The sequence below is a fragment of the Peromyscus californicus genome, unplaced genomic scaffold (assembly GCF_007827085.1).
Source record: "Peromyscus californicus insignis strain IS unplaced genomic scaffold, ASM782708v3 Scaffold_24__1_contigs__length_46423439, whole genome shotgun sequence".
NCBI lineage: Eukaryota > Metazoa > Chordata > Mammalia > Rodentia > Cricetidae > Peromyscus > Peromyscus californicus.
Window position 1 is genome coordinate 18,746,241 of NW_026294535.1, and position 15,763 is coordinate 18,762,003.

Consider the following 15,763-nt stretch of genomic DNA (forward strand, 5'->3'; position numbering starts at 1 on the left):
AGAAATTGAGGTATGTGTCTACAGCTTCTCAGTGGAAATTGAGGTATATGTCTACAGGCTTGTCAGTAGAAATAGATATATATGTCTACAGGCTTCTCAGTAGAAATAAAGGTATATGTCTGCAGGCTTCTCGGTGGAAATTGAGGTATGTGTCTACAGGCTTCTCAGTGGAAATTGAGGAAATATTGTCTACAGGCTTCTCAGTAGAAACTGAGGTATATAGTCTTTAGGCTTAATCTCCTTTCAGATCCTCCCATAAGCATGGAATCATAAATAATTTGGAGAGCTCACAAGCTCTTACTTGCTTAGGGGAACGTACTGAGTAAATCAAACATTGTGTTTCTGATGACATCTGCAAGGTGGCTTAGTCATTATGTATTAATACTACCTAGGAATGATCATGATCCATTTACTTTTTACTGCTTTTGCTGAAGACCAGAGGTGATTCTGTTACTGTTCAAAGATAATTCTGATTATTTAGATGTAGTAATAATTTCCTTTTCCCATTCTCCATGTGCTTGTTTTCTCTTTCTAGTACTAACAAAGCTCTTGATGATAAACCTGCAGTTAGCTACCAGTGAGCCATTTCTTTCCTTATTTTGTATTGCTAAATATCAAATTCAGTCAATAACTGAACCTCTGAACTCCATCTCTGGTCTTCAAAAACGAGTTCTTTAAATTCTATTTACTATTACTATTATTATTTGTGTGTGTGTCTATGTGTGTGTGTGTGTTTGCATATGTGTTCAGGTCAGTGATTTTCAGGAGTCCGGCCATGGTAGGTTCCGGGGATGGAACACAGCTTCTCAGGCTTGCACCCAGGAGCTTACACTTGCTGAGGGATATTGTTTGCCTTCAGTGAGTAGCTTGTAGCTTAATTCTTCTGTTTTCCCATCACTCCTGAAAATTAGTAGATGGATATGAGCTAGGGATATACCTAGACTGGGGGAAAAGCACGGGTGTTAAGAGTGCCTGCTGCCCTCGCTGAGGACTTGAGTGCAGATCCCAGCATTCATGGTCAGGCATCTCACAGCTGCCTGGAACTCAAGCTTCAGGGGCATCTGAACTGTGGGCACATGTACTTCCATGCCTATGCCACATACAGATACACACAGGTACACAATTACAACTAAAATCTCTTTTAAAAGTTCATATACCTTGTAATTTAATAACTATCTTTTAACTCAACGGTATTAATAATTAATTCGTCTCAAAATGCTTGTTAAATGTTCATGCCCCCAAATTGCAGTGTAACAAAACTGCCTGTAAAATTTAGTGAATACAATAATCATTTTATTCTTGCTGTAGCTTCTTGATATCGGAACCCAAAGTCACCTGCTACAGATAATTTATCTTTCTTCTTTAGTGTCTGGTGTCTAGGCTAAGAATGACAGGTGGGGAGGGGAAACTGTGATCAAAATTTACTATATGAAAACATGATTTTGAATAAAATATTTCACTGGAAAAAAAGAAGAATGACTGAACAGGAGGGGCAGTGGGACCGAGGTTAATCTGAAAACCCTTTCACTCACATAACTGGCACCCAACAGGGATGACTGAAGGCTGATTGTGTCTGCTGGGGATGTTGACCAGTGTCTACCTGTGACTCCACACATTGGAGCTCACAGCCTGGCACTCTCTCAGTGTTACTGAACTTCTCACAGCTCTTGTGTAACTAACAAGGTAGAAATCATGCTGCTCTCTATAACTCTGGAAGAGGAATATGTCATTCTTTACTGTTGTCTATTGATCAACAGTCACAAGGCTTCCAAAATTTAGTGAAAGACAGCATAGTCCAGTCCCCACCTCTCAATATAAGGAATGCCAAGAGATTTGTGACCCCTTTAAAATTGTCATAGTTTTTTTTATAGTCAAGGAATTTTCTACTGGGCTGCATGATAGCTACTTCAAAACCCAGTCTTTCAAGACTCTTCTCTATGCTATGTAAGACCCACCATCCAGTTAAATCAACTGTTGAGACTGCTGTGGTTGCATACACCTTTAATCCCAGCACTTGGGAGTTAGAAGCAATTGGATCGTAAGTCCAACGTCAGCCTAGTCTGTATACAGATCCTGTCTCAAACAGCAAACCAAAATGAGAGTGAGAGTAAGAGTGAGCGAGGATCCCTTGTTTCCTTGTCTCCTGTCCTTTCTGTAATTCATTTATAATCTTAACACGATAATCACATCTTTTATGCCCTATCGTTCTCTAATGGCATTGTCTTGGTTTTTCTCTGTACCTTGTTTACTTGCAGCTGTTACTCACATTGCTATCTCCAGTCTTAAATCCTTTTCACTGGCTAAAATGATAGTCATGAACCACGTGAATCATGTTACCCACTCCTACATTTAGGCATCACTTGAATGGCAAAAAGTCAAATTCTTTCTCTGTTTACCTTACGTTAGTTCTTGCTCTAGGGCAGTGGTTCTAAACCTCTGGTTTGCTACCCCTTTGGGATCAAATGACCCTTTCACAGAGGTCGCCTAAGACCATCAGAAAACACAGATGTTTACATTATGAGTCACAACAGTAGTAAAACTACAGTTACGAAGTAGCAACGAAAATAAATTTATGGTTGGGTGTTGCCACAACATGAGGACTTGTATTAAAGGTTTGAACCATTAGGAAGGTTGAAAGTGCTGATTTAAAGCAAGACAAGAGTTTAAAGGCTCAGAGAAGTGAAAATGGGACTGCATTGGAAAAAGATTGGGTGTTAGAAGACCTCAGCAACAATAAGCAAAATTAAGAGCCTAGTACTACAGATTTTGGAATTTAGGGAATGTGAGTCTTAATGAAGGATTATCAATAGTGGGTTGTCCTGTGGGCATGTCTGTGGGGGATTGTTTTAACTAAATTTATTAATATGGGAATACAAAGCCTACTGTGGTGTACCTGTTACCTAGGAGGGGGTTTCTGCTCTGTGTAAGAGTGGAGAAATCAGGCTGATGTGAGCAAGCAAGCAAGCATACATGCACTTATTTGTGTTCTTGACTGGAGGTGACATGACTAGCTATTGCAAGTTCCTGTCTTGAAGTCTCCTTAATGATAGAAGGTAACCTGGAAATATACGCCTTAAATAAGCTCACCCCAAAAGTGTTTTTGTGATAGGCTATTTTATCACAGCAACAAGAAGAAACTAGCACAGGGGATTCTACCACACTCACATATACACAGACTCTAAATGGAGAAGACTGTGAAATGTGGGATTTGTGCTTACTTCTTCTTACTCTTAACATCTAGCTCCCACAGATGATGTACTAGGGCTATGCATTAAAGTGCTTGTATGAATGAGGCAAATAAACAAGAGTTTGTGAAGGTTATGAAACCCTCTGTACTCCTTGTTGGTTAAAATAAGTAGGTGTCTTTAATGGCAAAGTCTAATACTTGGAAGTCTAGAGCCAGATGTATTTATTGTATACAAGAGTTTCATTATTATTTTTATTAGTGTGTGTTGTGTGTGTGTGATGTGTGAGAAACTGTAATTGTAAAAAATATTTTTGAATCTAGTTAATTTCAGTGTGTGATCTTTATTTGCATCTTTTTATAATAAAGCTTAAATTTTTAGATTAAAACGTAGATTGTGAGTTTTAAGAGCTAATGCACAAAGTCAAAGCAGTCACTTCTGTGGCACTCATCCTCTTTGCCGGGTAGTTCATCTCTATGTCTGTCTCTCCTTCAGTGTGAAAACGCATCTTTAAAAGAACAGATGGATGTTATAAGTAAAGAACTAGAGATTACAAAGGAAAAGCTGCATACCATTGAACAAGCCTGGGAACAAGAAACTAAATTAGGTAAGTCTTAAGACTGATAATATCAAGAGGTCAATTCTAACAGTGCTTCTGTTTTACTGAAAATTCCTTTTCTATAGTAAGATACGGGGATTTAGTTTGATTTCAAAAGATGAACTGTACCCTACAGATTAATTTAGCATACAGATGATGAATAATATCCTGGGTGCTTGGTTTATAGTTCTCACATGAGATTTTTTTTTCCTAGTAAAATCATGTATTATTAATTTGTGTTTAAACACTAGTTATTTTGAATTATTTTAACAATAAAACCTAGTGATAAGTTTGAAATATATGTTTTTCTGAGTACAGTTGGTGTTGTATATTATTTGATACCTTTAAGTGAAAAGATCACCATAAAATATCAAAGAAAATTTGAGAATTTTTGTTACCTATATTTGCAATAATATCATATTTTTCTTATGTATATTTTTATATTTTATGCACTTTAAATAAATTTATTTATATAGAAATAAAGTATTTCTATAATTTAATCATCTATCTTATAAAAATTCATGCAATATCCTATTATTTGAGTGGTTATGATTAAAGTGTTAGGGATTTTTTTTATTTTGCCATTATTTAGAATGCTACAAAGATTACCTTTATTTATATCTGAATTGCCATATATTTGTATATAAAATTACAATATGATAGTATTTGATACTACGTGTATACAAGACCCAAAAGAATGCTCATGATTTGAGATTATGCTTGTACAATTTCTTAATCATATAACTTCAGACTTTACTTTCGAGCTTGGTGTTTGATAACATTAAAAATCAAGTTATTGCACTTGCAGGTCCAAAGTGACACTGCTATCCTCTACTGCCCCAGTGACGTTAACATCTTTCCATAGCAAGTGGTTCATTTGAACTTGTTCCAACCCTCCAGCCTGTGACAGCTCTGCACTGACCTCACATTGGTGTTTTAGTAATCTTATAGTTGTAGTCAGACTGTCTTTGGACCATCAGCTCCCAAATAATGACAGAGAGACTTCTTATTAAGTATGAAAGGTTGGCCTTAGCTTAGGCTTGTTCCCAGCCAGCTCTTGAAACTTAAGTTAACCTGTTTATATTAATCTGTGTTTTGCCACGTGGCTTGTTACCTCTCCTCAGTACCTTACATTCCGACTTCCTCTGTGTCTGGCTGGTGAATCTCTAGCGCCTCAGATTCCTCCCAAAGTTCCTCTCTTTCCCCGGAAGTCCTGCCTATCCTCTTCTGCCTAGCTGTTGGCTGTTCAGCTCTTTATTAAACCAATCAGAAGGTGCCTTAGCAGAGACACATTTTCACAGTGCACAAAAAGATTATCCTACACCAAATAGTTTTTGTTGTCATTTGATTAATGGAGAATTGTCTTCTAGAAAGAATAAATGGATAGGCATCAGACAGGTAGGAATAAATAAAGAGAAGAATGCAGATATGTCTTAATTTATAAAGTCCATTCTTTGCTATAGAACTGTACTACTTTTTTTTATACCTCTTCTGAATTATCTTTTGTGTAATGTATTATTACCTACAGGAAATGAATCAAACATGGATAAGGCAAGGAAATCAATGACAAATAGTGACATTGTTTCTATTTCAAAAAAAATCACTGTGTTGGAGATGAAGGAATTAAATGAACGGCAGAGGGCTGAACACTGTCAGAAAATGTATGAACACTTAAGGACTTCATTAAAACAAATGGAAGAACGTAATTTTGAATTGGAAACCAAATTCACTGAGGTTTGATATGATTTTTATTATGTAACTAGATAGTAAAAATTAGTGATAGTAGTTATTGGATTATTAAGAACTTTGTGTCTCTAAGGTAACATGTATGCAGCATTTGCATTTCTTATAATGGATATACAGACAATTATTTTAAAATCTGGATTGCTTTAGATTAAACTTCTTATTTCTGTAAACAAATTCTTTCTTGACAATATCATGGTATTAGTTATAACGAACAGAAGATTGTTGTTTCTTTAAAAAGTAAATTGTCTTCCAATCCTATTATTTAAAAAAATGTGTTTGGGTGCAAGACTATAATAAGAGGTAAAATAGTAAGAAATCTCTGCTTTCAAAAACTTTAATAGGAAATTATTAAAGATTTTTAGTGTGGTCTGAATTAAGCAGTCTGCAAATATTCAGCAACTTATGATTAAACATCACCTTACAGATGTTCCCTTAGGTTGATATATTTTCCAAAGTGTAAGTATAATTTTTATTTTAAGCCACTAAATATTAATAAAAATTTATATGATTTTGTAAAATGTATATAATTCTAACTATTTGTAAGTACTTTGTTTATAGTTAAAAAATTCTTAGTGATTGCCTAAAATAAATAATTTATGATGGAATTGGACTATACTACATCTTTTTTATAATTTGTTCTTGATTCTTTCTTTAGTCTGTTCTTACCACTTTGTATCTATTTCTGGACTCGGGTGAAAATAAAGAAGACTATAGTACTCAGAAGTCTAGAAGTTATGTGCTTAGGCCGTGGCTGTAGTTCATTGGCATGCTTAGTTTACACAGGTTCTGGGTTCTGGTCCCAGCGTAAGGTAAAACAGAGTAAATAAAGTGAAATAGTCCTGAGGAATATCTTATTGTTACTTTTCCACAGCTTACCAAAATCAACCTGGATGCACAGAAGGTGGAGCAGATGTTGAGAGATGAATTAGCTGATAGCGTGAACAAGGCAGTGAGTGATGCCGACAGACAGCGGATTCTGGAATTAGAGAAGAGTGAGGTCGAACTCAAGGTTGAAGTGTCTAAGTAAGTGCACACAAACATTTTAGTCATTTCATGTGTCTATTTGATTTGTCTTTAAGAAGATAACTACAGACATATGGGACAATATCCATACTTACTTTGTTTTTAAGAAAAGGATTAATATCAGGGTTTTTAACCAGGTGACATTACATCAAAGAGGAAATGACCTGTCAAAGTGTGTCTCCCTGCCAGATGTCAGATGCAACTGTAGAGGGCACTAAAGCTGGAACAGAAACCAAGTAGGGTCCATATCTCACTCATATTGCCTGTTTTTCAGGAGAAATGGATAGAAGAACAGTGGTCACTTAGTATTTATTTTATTAACTTGAAAAGAATTTTACCTTTTTATAAGGTTGATGTAAACATAATTCATAATTAATTCTATTTTGATTTAATTCACATTTTTAGGAACTAGCTATGTGGTAGGTATTCTGCAAGACATTTGACATATTAATTCATGTACTCAGGAACTACTAACACTGAGGTAAAAGTTTTTTTTCATTTGGCAGGAGGAAATATGCCCAACTACTTTAGAATACTAAATACATGCAATGCACTCACTTTTCTAGTCAGGTGCTTCTTCAGTGGGGAACATTGAGTTCATGTGTCAAGCACAAATAACTATTAGAATTGTGTGTGTGTGTGTGTGTGTGTGTGTGTGTTTTACTTAAAAAATTATAGCCATCCATTTAGAGCATTTGAGAGTCCTTTTGGGAAAATCAGTCATTTTTAACTCTTTCCATTGTGATTGACTTTGTTTCTTTCTTCTCCTAAACCTTACCTTGTAGATGACTAATTTATAGCTATTCATTTCATTATATTTTATTATAGAGGCCCTCAGATCAGTGTGAGGAAACCTGACGTATATGTTCTACTTAGCTCAAATTAAAACAAAAGACTTTTTCATTTGGCTATGTTATAGAAATCATAAGGGAAATTTGTGCAAATGTATAATTTGTTTTTGTGTGTGTGTGTGTTTCAGCTAACTGATAAATTGAAATAAACTAATCACACTTTACATATGTAACATAACTTTCATATATAAAGTTCTGTGTATGAAGCACATAATGTAAAAGTTAAAATGAGAGTTTTACATTGATTCTTTTTTTTTTTTTTTTTTTTTTTGGTTTTTCGAGACAGGGTTTCTCTGTGTAGCTTTGCGCCTTTCCTGGAACTCACTCTGTAGCCCAGGCTGGCCTCGAACTCAGAGATTCGCCTGGTTCTGCCTCCCAAGTGCTGGGATTAAAGGCGTGTGCACCACTGCCCGGCAGTTACATTGATTCTTAACTAGGCAGTGAGAACAGATTAGCCTATGTACGTTGACCTACCATTTCCTAAATATAATAAAAAGTATCTTAGGAAAAATGTGTGGGAGCAAGCGTTCTCTGACCACCTGCATTTGGAAAATGACGTAAGTCACAATCTCAGTTTCACCCAACAGATGGCATTATATTTCAAAATGTATATATATTATTCTATACCACAGGTGATGGGCTTCCCAGAGTAAGATGTTTTTATAGATCACTTTTTGGTCTCATATGGAATTAGGTTTCATGAAATAGTTCAAGAGACCCTTGATCTCTTTGGATTTGACACAAAGAAGAGATGCTAAAAACCAGTTGCTTTTCTAGAGTGATGTCTCAAAATTAGGGCTTTTGGTATTTACTGAATTGTTCCTTAAGTATTTTATCACTTTCTAGACTGAAAGAGATTTCTGATATTGCCAAAAGACAAGTTGATTTTTTGAATTTGCAACAACAGTCCAGGGAGAAGGAAGTGGAATCCCTCAGAACGCAGCTGCTAGACTACCAGGTGTGTATAGTGCTGCCTCCTGTGTTTAGTCTGCTGTTTGCTGAGCTCACCGCAGACACTGGAGTAAATGTGGAGTGCTAACCGGAAGTAGTGCAGTAGAAACCTGTTTCTGTTAGTTGGGACTGTGAAAACATCTTTTTTGGGTTTTTTTTGTTGTTGATTTTTTGAGACAGGGTTTCTCTGTATAACTAACTGTTCTGGCTGTACTGGAACTCACATTGTAGACCAGGCTGGCCTTGAACTCACAGAGATCCACCTGTCTCTGCCTCCCAAGTGCTGGGATTAAAGGTGTGCGCCACCACCGCCCAACAGTAGAAAACTTCTTTTATTTGAAATACCTATATATGCATTTGACAGCTATCAGTTAACACACTAAGGAGAAATAATTAATGAATCCTTACTGACTGTGTTTTCTCTTGTACATATTTGTAACTTTTCATATAACCCCATGTTCTATAGTTTTGAGAGAATAAAAAGATAATCATTTGTATATAATGTTATATTTATATATTACAATCTATATAAAATATATATAAAATGTAAATATATTACAATATAAATATAAATTTATATATAAATACATATGCTTGTATATTTATTATGTATGTATCAAAATTGTGCTGTTAATGTTATATGAGAACTAAAAGGCAAAAACACTACCATTCCAACTATCATTTAATTAGAATTTTAAATATGTTTCATTCTGAATATATAGTTGGTAACTATTGTGTTTAGTTAAATTCATTGTTTGTTTTTAAAAAAAAGCTCATGTGCAACAGTGTTTTACATTTTTATTTAGTAAACCGTGACTTTGAACCCATGATATATTTATTTAAAAAACCTTGAAATTTACTATAACTGTGTACTTTTCACTGTTAGGCACAATCTGATGAAAAGGCACTAATTGCCAAACTGCACCAACATCTTGTGTCTCTTCAAATTAGTGAGGCCACTGCTCTTGGTAAGTTGGAGACAGTTACGTCGAAACTCCAGAAGATGGAGGCCTACAGTTTGCGCCTGGAGCAGAAACTGGATGAGAAAGAGCAGACTCTCTACTATGCTCGCCTGGAAGGCAGAAACAGAGCAAAACACCTGCGCCAAACCATTCAGTCTCTACGAAGACAGTTCAGTGGGGCGTTACCCTTGGCTCAGCAGGAAAAGTTCTCCAAAACCATGATTCAGCTGCAAAATGACAAACTGAAGATAATGCAGGAAATGAAAGATTCTCAACAAGAACACAGAAATATGGAAAACAAAACGCTGGAGATGGAATTAAAATTGAAAGGCTTAGAAGAATTGATAAGCACATTAAAAGATGCCAGGGGAGCTCAAAAGGTAAAACTTGATCTGAAATTCAGTATTCCCATGTTATGTAGTGGTATTGCTCTTAATAGGTAGCTGTGTGACGAATGTTCAATTTGTGCATTTAAAATACTAGTGGTAATTAGCTTTGATTTTATAAATTAGAAATTTGTACTTTGCTAAGCAAAGATCTTTAGCAAAAATACTTTTTTTGTGTATAATAGTACAGAATTTTAAACGTTCTAGAAAAGTTCAAATAAATATTAAGTATAATAAATTAAATGATTTAATAGTTATCAGTTGACTTCTACTCTGCACAAACATTTCCTGTTTGAATTTTTTGTTTTTATATGTTTTTACTTATAGATATTCCTTGTATATACTTACAGTTTTCATAGATTTCGACATTTTTTTTTTTTTGGTTTTTCAAGACAGGGTTTCTCTGTGTAGCTTTGCGCCTTTCCTGGAACTTGCTTTGGAGACCAGGCTGGCCTCGAACTCACAGAGATCCACCTGCCTCTGCCTCCCGAGTGCTGGGATTAAAGGCGTGCGCCACCACCGCCCGACTTTGACATTTATTTTTTAAAGATTAGTTTTTACCATCATTTGGGAAGAATTAAATGGTAAATAATTATCTTGCAATTAAATCCTATTCTCTGTGGTAGAAATACTTAGAGTTTATTTTTTTTTAATTTTCATTTATTGGACTGATTTCTCAAAATTTATTCTTTGACGGTTTTATATGTATATATAATGATTCTTGTCATGCTTATCCCTCCACTTTATTGTATCTTCCTCTTCCCTCACCCCACCACTTCCTCCCATCGAATCCTTGTCCTGTGTTTCATGTGCTTCTGTTCATTTTGTTACCGACTGAGCTTGCCCAGCACCACTCCTGGGAGTGGGAGTGGGAAACTGTCCACTCAGCGTGAGTAAGTCCCCAGTGGCTACATCACTGTAGACAGGGTAGGATTTCTAGTTTTAAAAGTTGTGCCAATATGTCAATAACGTGACGACAGTAAGTGTGTAAAAAACACGTGACAAAGAGTGAAAAACAGAAAGCAAATGTTACTAATATCTGTTTATTCATTTGAAAATAATGTGAAGAATATTGTATTTTAATATTGTACGTATTTAGAATAATCTTTATAAATTCTAAATGATTTTGTCATGTGTCTTGGTTTACGAGCTAACTTTTTTTATCTTAATACAGTTTGCCATTAATTTCAACTAAAATCATGATCAGTTATATAGCATTTATATTTATATCCAATTTAGGTAATGAATTGGCATGTGAAAATAGAAGAACTTCGCCTTCAAGAACTTAAACTAAATCGAGAACTAGTCAAGGGTAAAGAAGAAATCAAATACTTGAATAATATCATCTCTGAATATGAGCAAACTATCAACAGTCTCGAGGAAGAAATTGTGCAGCAGAGCAAGGTTTCGTTTTCTCTTTATTTCTGTTCTTTTGTTAAGGCTACAAACATCAGATCATTACATCTTAACTGTATTACTGTGATGAAATACAGCTCCCGTTATATTGAGTAACAGAATAACCTGTTTCTTCCTTCTTCAAATCCAAACATGCAAATTGACTTAGTTGTAACAGAAGTGTTAAGCTTAAAAAAGCAGTATGTCAGCGAGCTTACTTGGAAAGTTAATTTGTGTTTGTTATTAGTTATTTGACTTCTGCAATCAAGTTTCTGCTCCTTGTGACTGTTGATTTAGAACACAGCATGGGGTAGAGAAAGTAGACGCTTAAGAGCCAGGTGACAGGCATACAACACACATTCGCTGCAGAGGTTGTGTTCCCCGTGCTTAGGTTTTTCTTCTTCTGTATCCTAGAGACTCTGTTCATAGTTCACACTGTCACTGCCTTAAGATCTTCACTCACATACCTTTTCTTGCCAATGAACTGCAAAGGCTCCTGGTGTTGAGTAGTAAATTGTGCCATCAAGATTCATTTTCTAAAGAGTGTTTGCCGTCCTCTGGTGTCTTACATAGTTGTTTGTTATTGCCTGTTTCTCACTTCCTGGGATGTAAGTTCCTTGGTGACAGGGACTAGGTTTTGTTTATTGCTATGCTTGCATTGCCCCAAATAGTGCTTGAAAAATCTGTGTCATTAGACGTGGTTGATATGGATGAATGAATGGATTCATGACTTCATACCTGCCTGCCTCTGTGACCTTAGGCAAGTTGCTTGACCTCCGAAGTTTGTATCCTTTCCCATATAGTAAGAGTGATAGTCATAACAGCAAAAGCTGAGGTTAAATAAGAAAATGTCTATATGCCTGTTTTCTGCTCATGTCACTGTGTATGCACCTGACACAAATAAATTTCTTTCTTAGTTTCATGAAGAAAGACAAATGGCTTGGGATCAAAGAGAAGTTGAGCTGGAGCGCCAACTAGACATTTTTGACCGTCAGCAAAATGAAATATTCAGTGCAGCACAAAAGGTATGCAAAGTGACTATGTTTGCTGCTTCTCTGAATTACATGTATTTTTAACTGTAGGGCATATACTTTATGTGAAATGTCATGAGTTTCTTTGTTTAAAGAGAAGTGAAATTTAGTTTATGATCTTTTCAGACATTTAAAAGATATAACATTGTTTCCTCAGTACTACTCTGCTGTTTTTAAAGCATGTTATTTCTCAATAGTTTGAAGAGGCTACAGGATCAATGCCAGACCCCAGCTTGCCCCTTCCAAACCAACTTGAAATTGCTCTAAGAAAAATTAAGGAAAATATTCAAACAATTCTTAAAACACAAGCAACTTGCAAGTCACTAGAAGAGGTAATTGGAAGAATTTGTATTTTGATTGGTATATTATTAGGTATGTTTATGGAATTTTTTAAATAATATTTACTAATGACAATAAAGTATACAATGGTGGATTTGCTGCTAATTCCTCTCTTTTTCTATTCTTATATACTATTTCTAATAGCTGATAATGACTATTCCATGCAGTTAATTTGAATTTACCATTCATTTATGTACTGCATTCTACTTTTGGGAACACTAAATGTAAAAGTGAGCATCAAGGGTAATAAAAGGCATTTAATTGTAGCTTTCTGAACAATGTATTACCTTCCCTTAACTGCTGTTTTCATCGCCATTTATTTTATCCCTTATTTTGTAGTATATGTTGTACATCCTTTAAATAGTTTCTTTGTTCATTTTATTTGAGTGTGTAAAGTTGAAGCAAATGAAGTTAGTTAATCTAGGTAGATAATTTGATTAGTAGGTGGTCAAATCAGCTCATTGAATTATTTATAAAATAATATGAGCTGGGCCTGGAAAGATGTCTCAGCGGTTAAGAGCACTGGCTGCTCTTCCAAAGGACCCGGGTTCAATTCTCAGCACCCACATGGCGGCTCACAACGGTCTGTAACTCGAGTTCCAGAGGATCTGACACCTTCACACCAATGAAAATAAAATAATTTTAAAAAATAATATAAGCTGAATATTATTTAAAGTTTAGTTTACATCTAAACATATTAGTAAGTGCATTTAAGAAGAATTTGTTGAGTAAAATTCTTTCTATTTAATCAATTCAGGAAAGTTAATTTAAAATTTTTAGTTTCTGCGAAGTACTACTCAATGACTAGTTTTAAAATATCTGCTGTAATCTTACTGAATATTAAAACCTTCTTTTCTGCTTTGGTATGGTAAACTTCCCATTGCTAAGCAGTGACTCATTCACCTGTTAACGAAATCCCAATCTTAGACTTGAGTAACTCCTCTGCGTTATTTTTCTGACATCAAAGGGGTGGTTTAATTGCATTTTGTTTCTAATTCTAGTACCACCACTCATTTCTAGTTCTAAACTGCAAGATATCAATAAAGTTAACTAATTACATTTTGTGTTCAACCTAACAAAGTTTTTAACAAGTGATAATCTTATGAGTAAATTAAAATATATATGTGAATAAATGTACTGTCACAGAAAAATGTAATGAATAGAATTTTATTGTCAAATGACTATTATAAGTATGTGAAGAACAAAGTGAAACTATTTGCTTATAAATAAAATTTTTATGAAGCATTTTTAAAGGACAAGCTGTCCTGTAATAATTATTGTGTGTTTCCTATAGAAACTAAAAGAAAAAGAATCTGCTTTACGGTTGGCAGAGCAAAATATTCTGTCAAGAGACAAAGTAATCAATGAACTGAGGCTTCGATTGCCTGCCACAGCTGATCGAGAGAAACTTCTAGCTGAGCTAGACAGAAAAGAGCTGGAACCAAAATCTCATCACACAATGAAAATTGCCCACCAAACCATTGCTAACATGCAGGCGAGGTTAAATCAAAAGGAAGAAGTCCTGAAAAAATACCAGCATCTTCTGGAAAAAGCCAGAGAGGTATTTGCTTATGCTCTTTTACTTACCGTGTGTTTCGGTCAAACACCCGATGATATTTCTCTTAAAGTGGTAGTTCGTTTTTGCTTTCAGATGATTCTATTTATGAATTGTTTCTTTCACATGATTGGATTACAGATGTGTCAGTAAAACTGGCAGTTGTATACATGTATCTTCCTCTTGTGGACTGAGGTAAATGGGTATCTGCTATGGTGAAGCTAGATGGTTTAGGAAATGTCAGATGGACTTACCAATAAAAATTGAAACAGTGGTGATCTGTGGAGATTAATTTTCTAGAACAGTCGGAGAGATAGCTAGTATCTTAAAATGTTTCTAGAAACAAATGAAGGGTGACAGATACATGTTAAGAATAAATTGTAATTTACTCTTGGGTGGTCAACATGAGCACATGCTAGCAGAGATGTATAATGGCCTAATATACATACGCATGGAGAAATTATGTCTTTCTTGTTTTGAGGATTTGGAAGATTAAAGATTAACTGAGATCTTTTAGAATATGAATCTATTTCAGTCATAATTCATAGTACAGCTTCAACTTTCTATGAAACAGGAACAAAGAGAACTTGTTAAGAAGCATGAGGAAGACCTTCATGTTCTTCATCATAAATTAGAACTACAGGCCGATAGTTCACTCAATAAATTCAAGCAGACAGCTCAGGTAAGATTCTGAGTACTTGGTTCTATTCTCTATTGAGATTTGAGATCACATAATTTCAAATTTACCTCTTCATATCTCACAGTAGAACACACCCCACCTTTGTTTTGACAAAATAATCTTATGAAAGCCAGCTCTGATCATGAAAACGTGATCATTTTTCTTAAACCCAAATCCAATCCTCAGTAATTGTCACTGCTTATAGAATCATATTTATATTCCTTTACCATGGACTCAAAGCCTCCAGTTATGAGTTTACTCTTTTTTTTTCAAATTCCATCCATAAATTTATTTGTATCTATTTTCCATCTTTTGAATTAACCATCTACCTTCTCCTTTTTGATCATTGTGTTCTTTCTGTGTGAAAAGTGGCCCTTCTTCTCTTAACCCGTGGGGTGAGGCTTCTTAAGCCTCACCTCATTAATTCACCATTATAACCCTCCACTGTACATATATGCTGGCTAAAATTAACAGGGCATGCAGAGGACAGTCTATAGTCTATCTTCCCTGATCCTTCTTTTCCTCTTAAATTGCAGACTTCATTGCTTCGTAAAGAAATGTAAAGGATGAGTCATAGTTTCAGATTATACTTACTCATTACTAATATATTCATATTTCATAGGACTTAATAAAACAGCCTCCTGTTCCAGTACCTACCAACAAGCATTTCATCCGTCTGGCCGAGATGGAGCAGACAGTAGCAGAACAAGATGACTCTCTGGCCTCACTTTTGACCAAACTCAAGAAAGTATCAAAAGATTTGGAAAGACAAAAAGAAATCACTGAGTTAAAAGTCAGAGAATTTGAAAATACCAAATTACGGTAAATCTTAGAAATCTTTTACAAGTGAGCAAGTGGTAGCTGGGCTCTGTTGACGCCTGTGTGAGCACTGTTGTGAGACCTTGATGTCTGTCCTCCCCTTCTGCCCCCAGGACTACCTGAGATTCACTGCTTTCCATTAGGAATAAGGCCTTAGGAAGGCTCAGTAATGTGACTGAGTGGACGTGGGAAAATGACAGTTTGTAACTGGTCAGTCTTACTCAAAAATCTGATTTTTCATCA

The 15,763-nt window shown here is 35.3% G+C and overlaps 1 protein-coding gene across 2 annotated transcripts in view; it reads left to right on the plus strand.

The window, feature by feature from the left end:
* Cep290 (centrosomal protein 290) overlaps positions 1-15,763 on the plus strand; it is an 80,891-nt gene that overhangs the window by 38,878 nt on the left and 26,250 nt on the right. For both annotated transcript variants that reach the window (XM_052753223.1, XM_052753222.1), the window contains 11 exons: positions 3,681-3,792; positions 5,312-5,517; positions 6,401-6,552; positions 8,250-8,361; positions 9,241-9,696; positions 10,942-11,106; positions 12,015-12,122; positions 12,326-12,460; positions 13,762-14,028; positions 14,597-14,704; positions 15,324-15,523. In XM_052753223.1, coding sequence (XP_052609183.1) covers positions 3,681-3,792; positions 5,312-5,517; positions 6,401-6,552; positions 8,250-8,361; positions 9,241-9,696; positions 10,942-11,106; positions 12,015-12,122; positions 12,326-12,460; positions 13,762-14,028; positions 14,597-14,704; positions 15,324-15,523 — 2,021 coding nt within the window. The remainder of the gene's footprint in view (positions 1-3,680; positions 3,793-5,311; positions 5,518-6,400; positions 6,553-8,249; positions 8,362-9,240; positions 9,697-10,941; positions 11,107-12,014; positions 12,123-12,325; positions 12,461-13,761; positions 14,029-14,596; positions 14,705-15,323; positions 15,524-15,763) is intronic.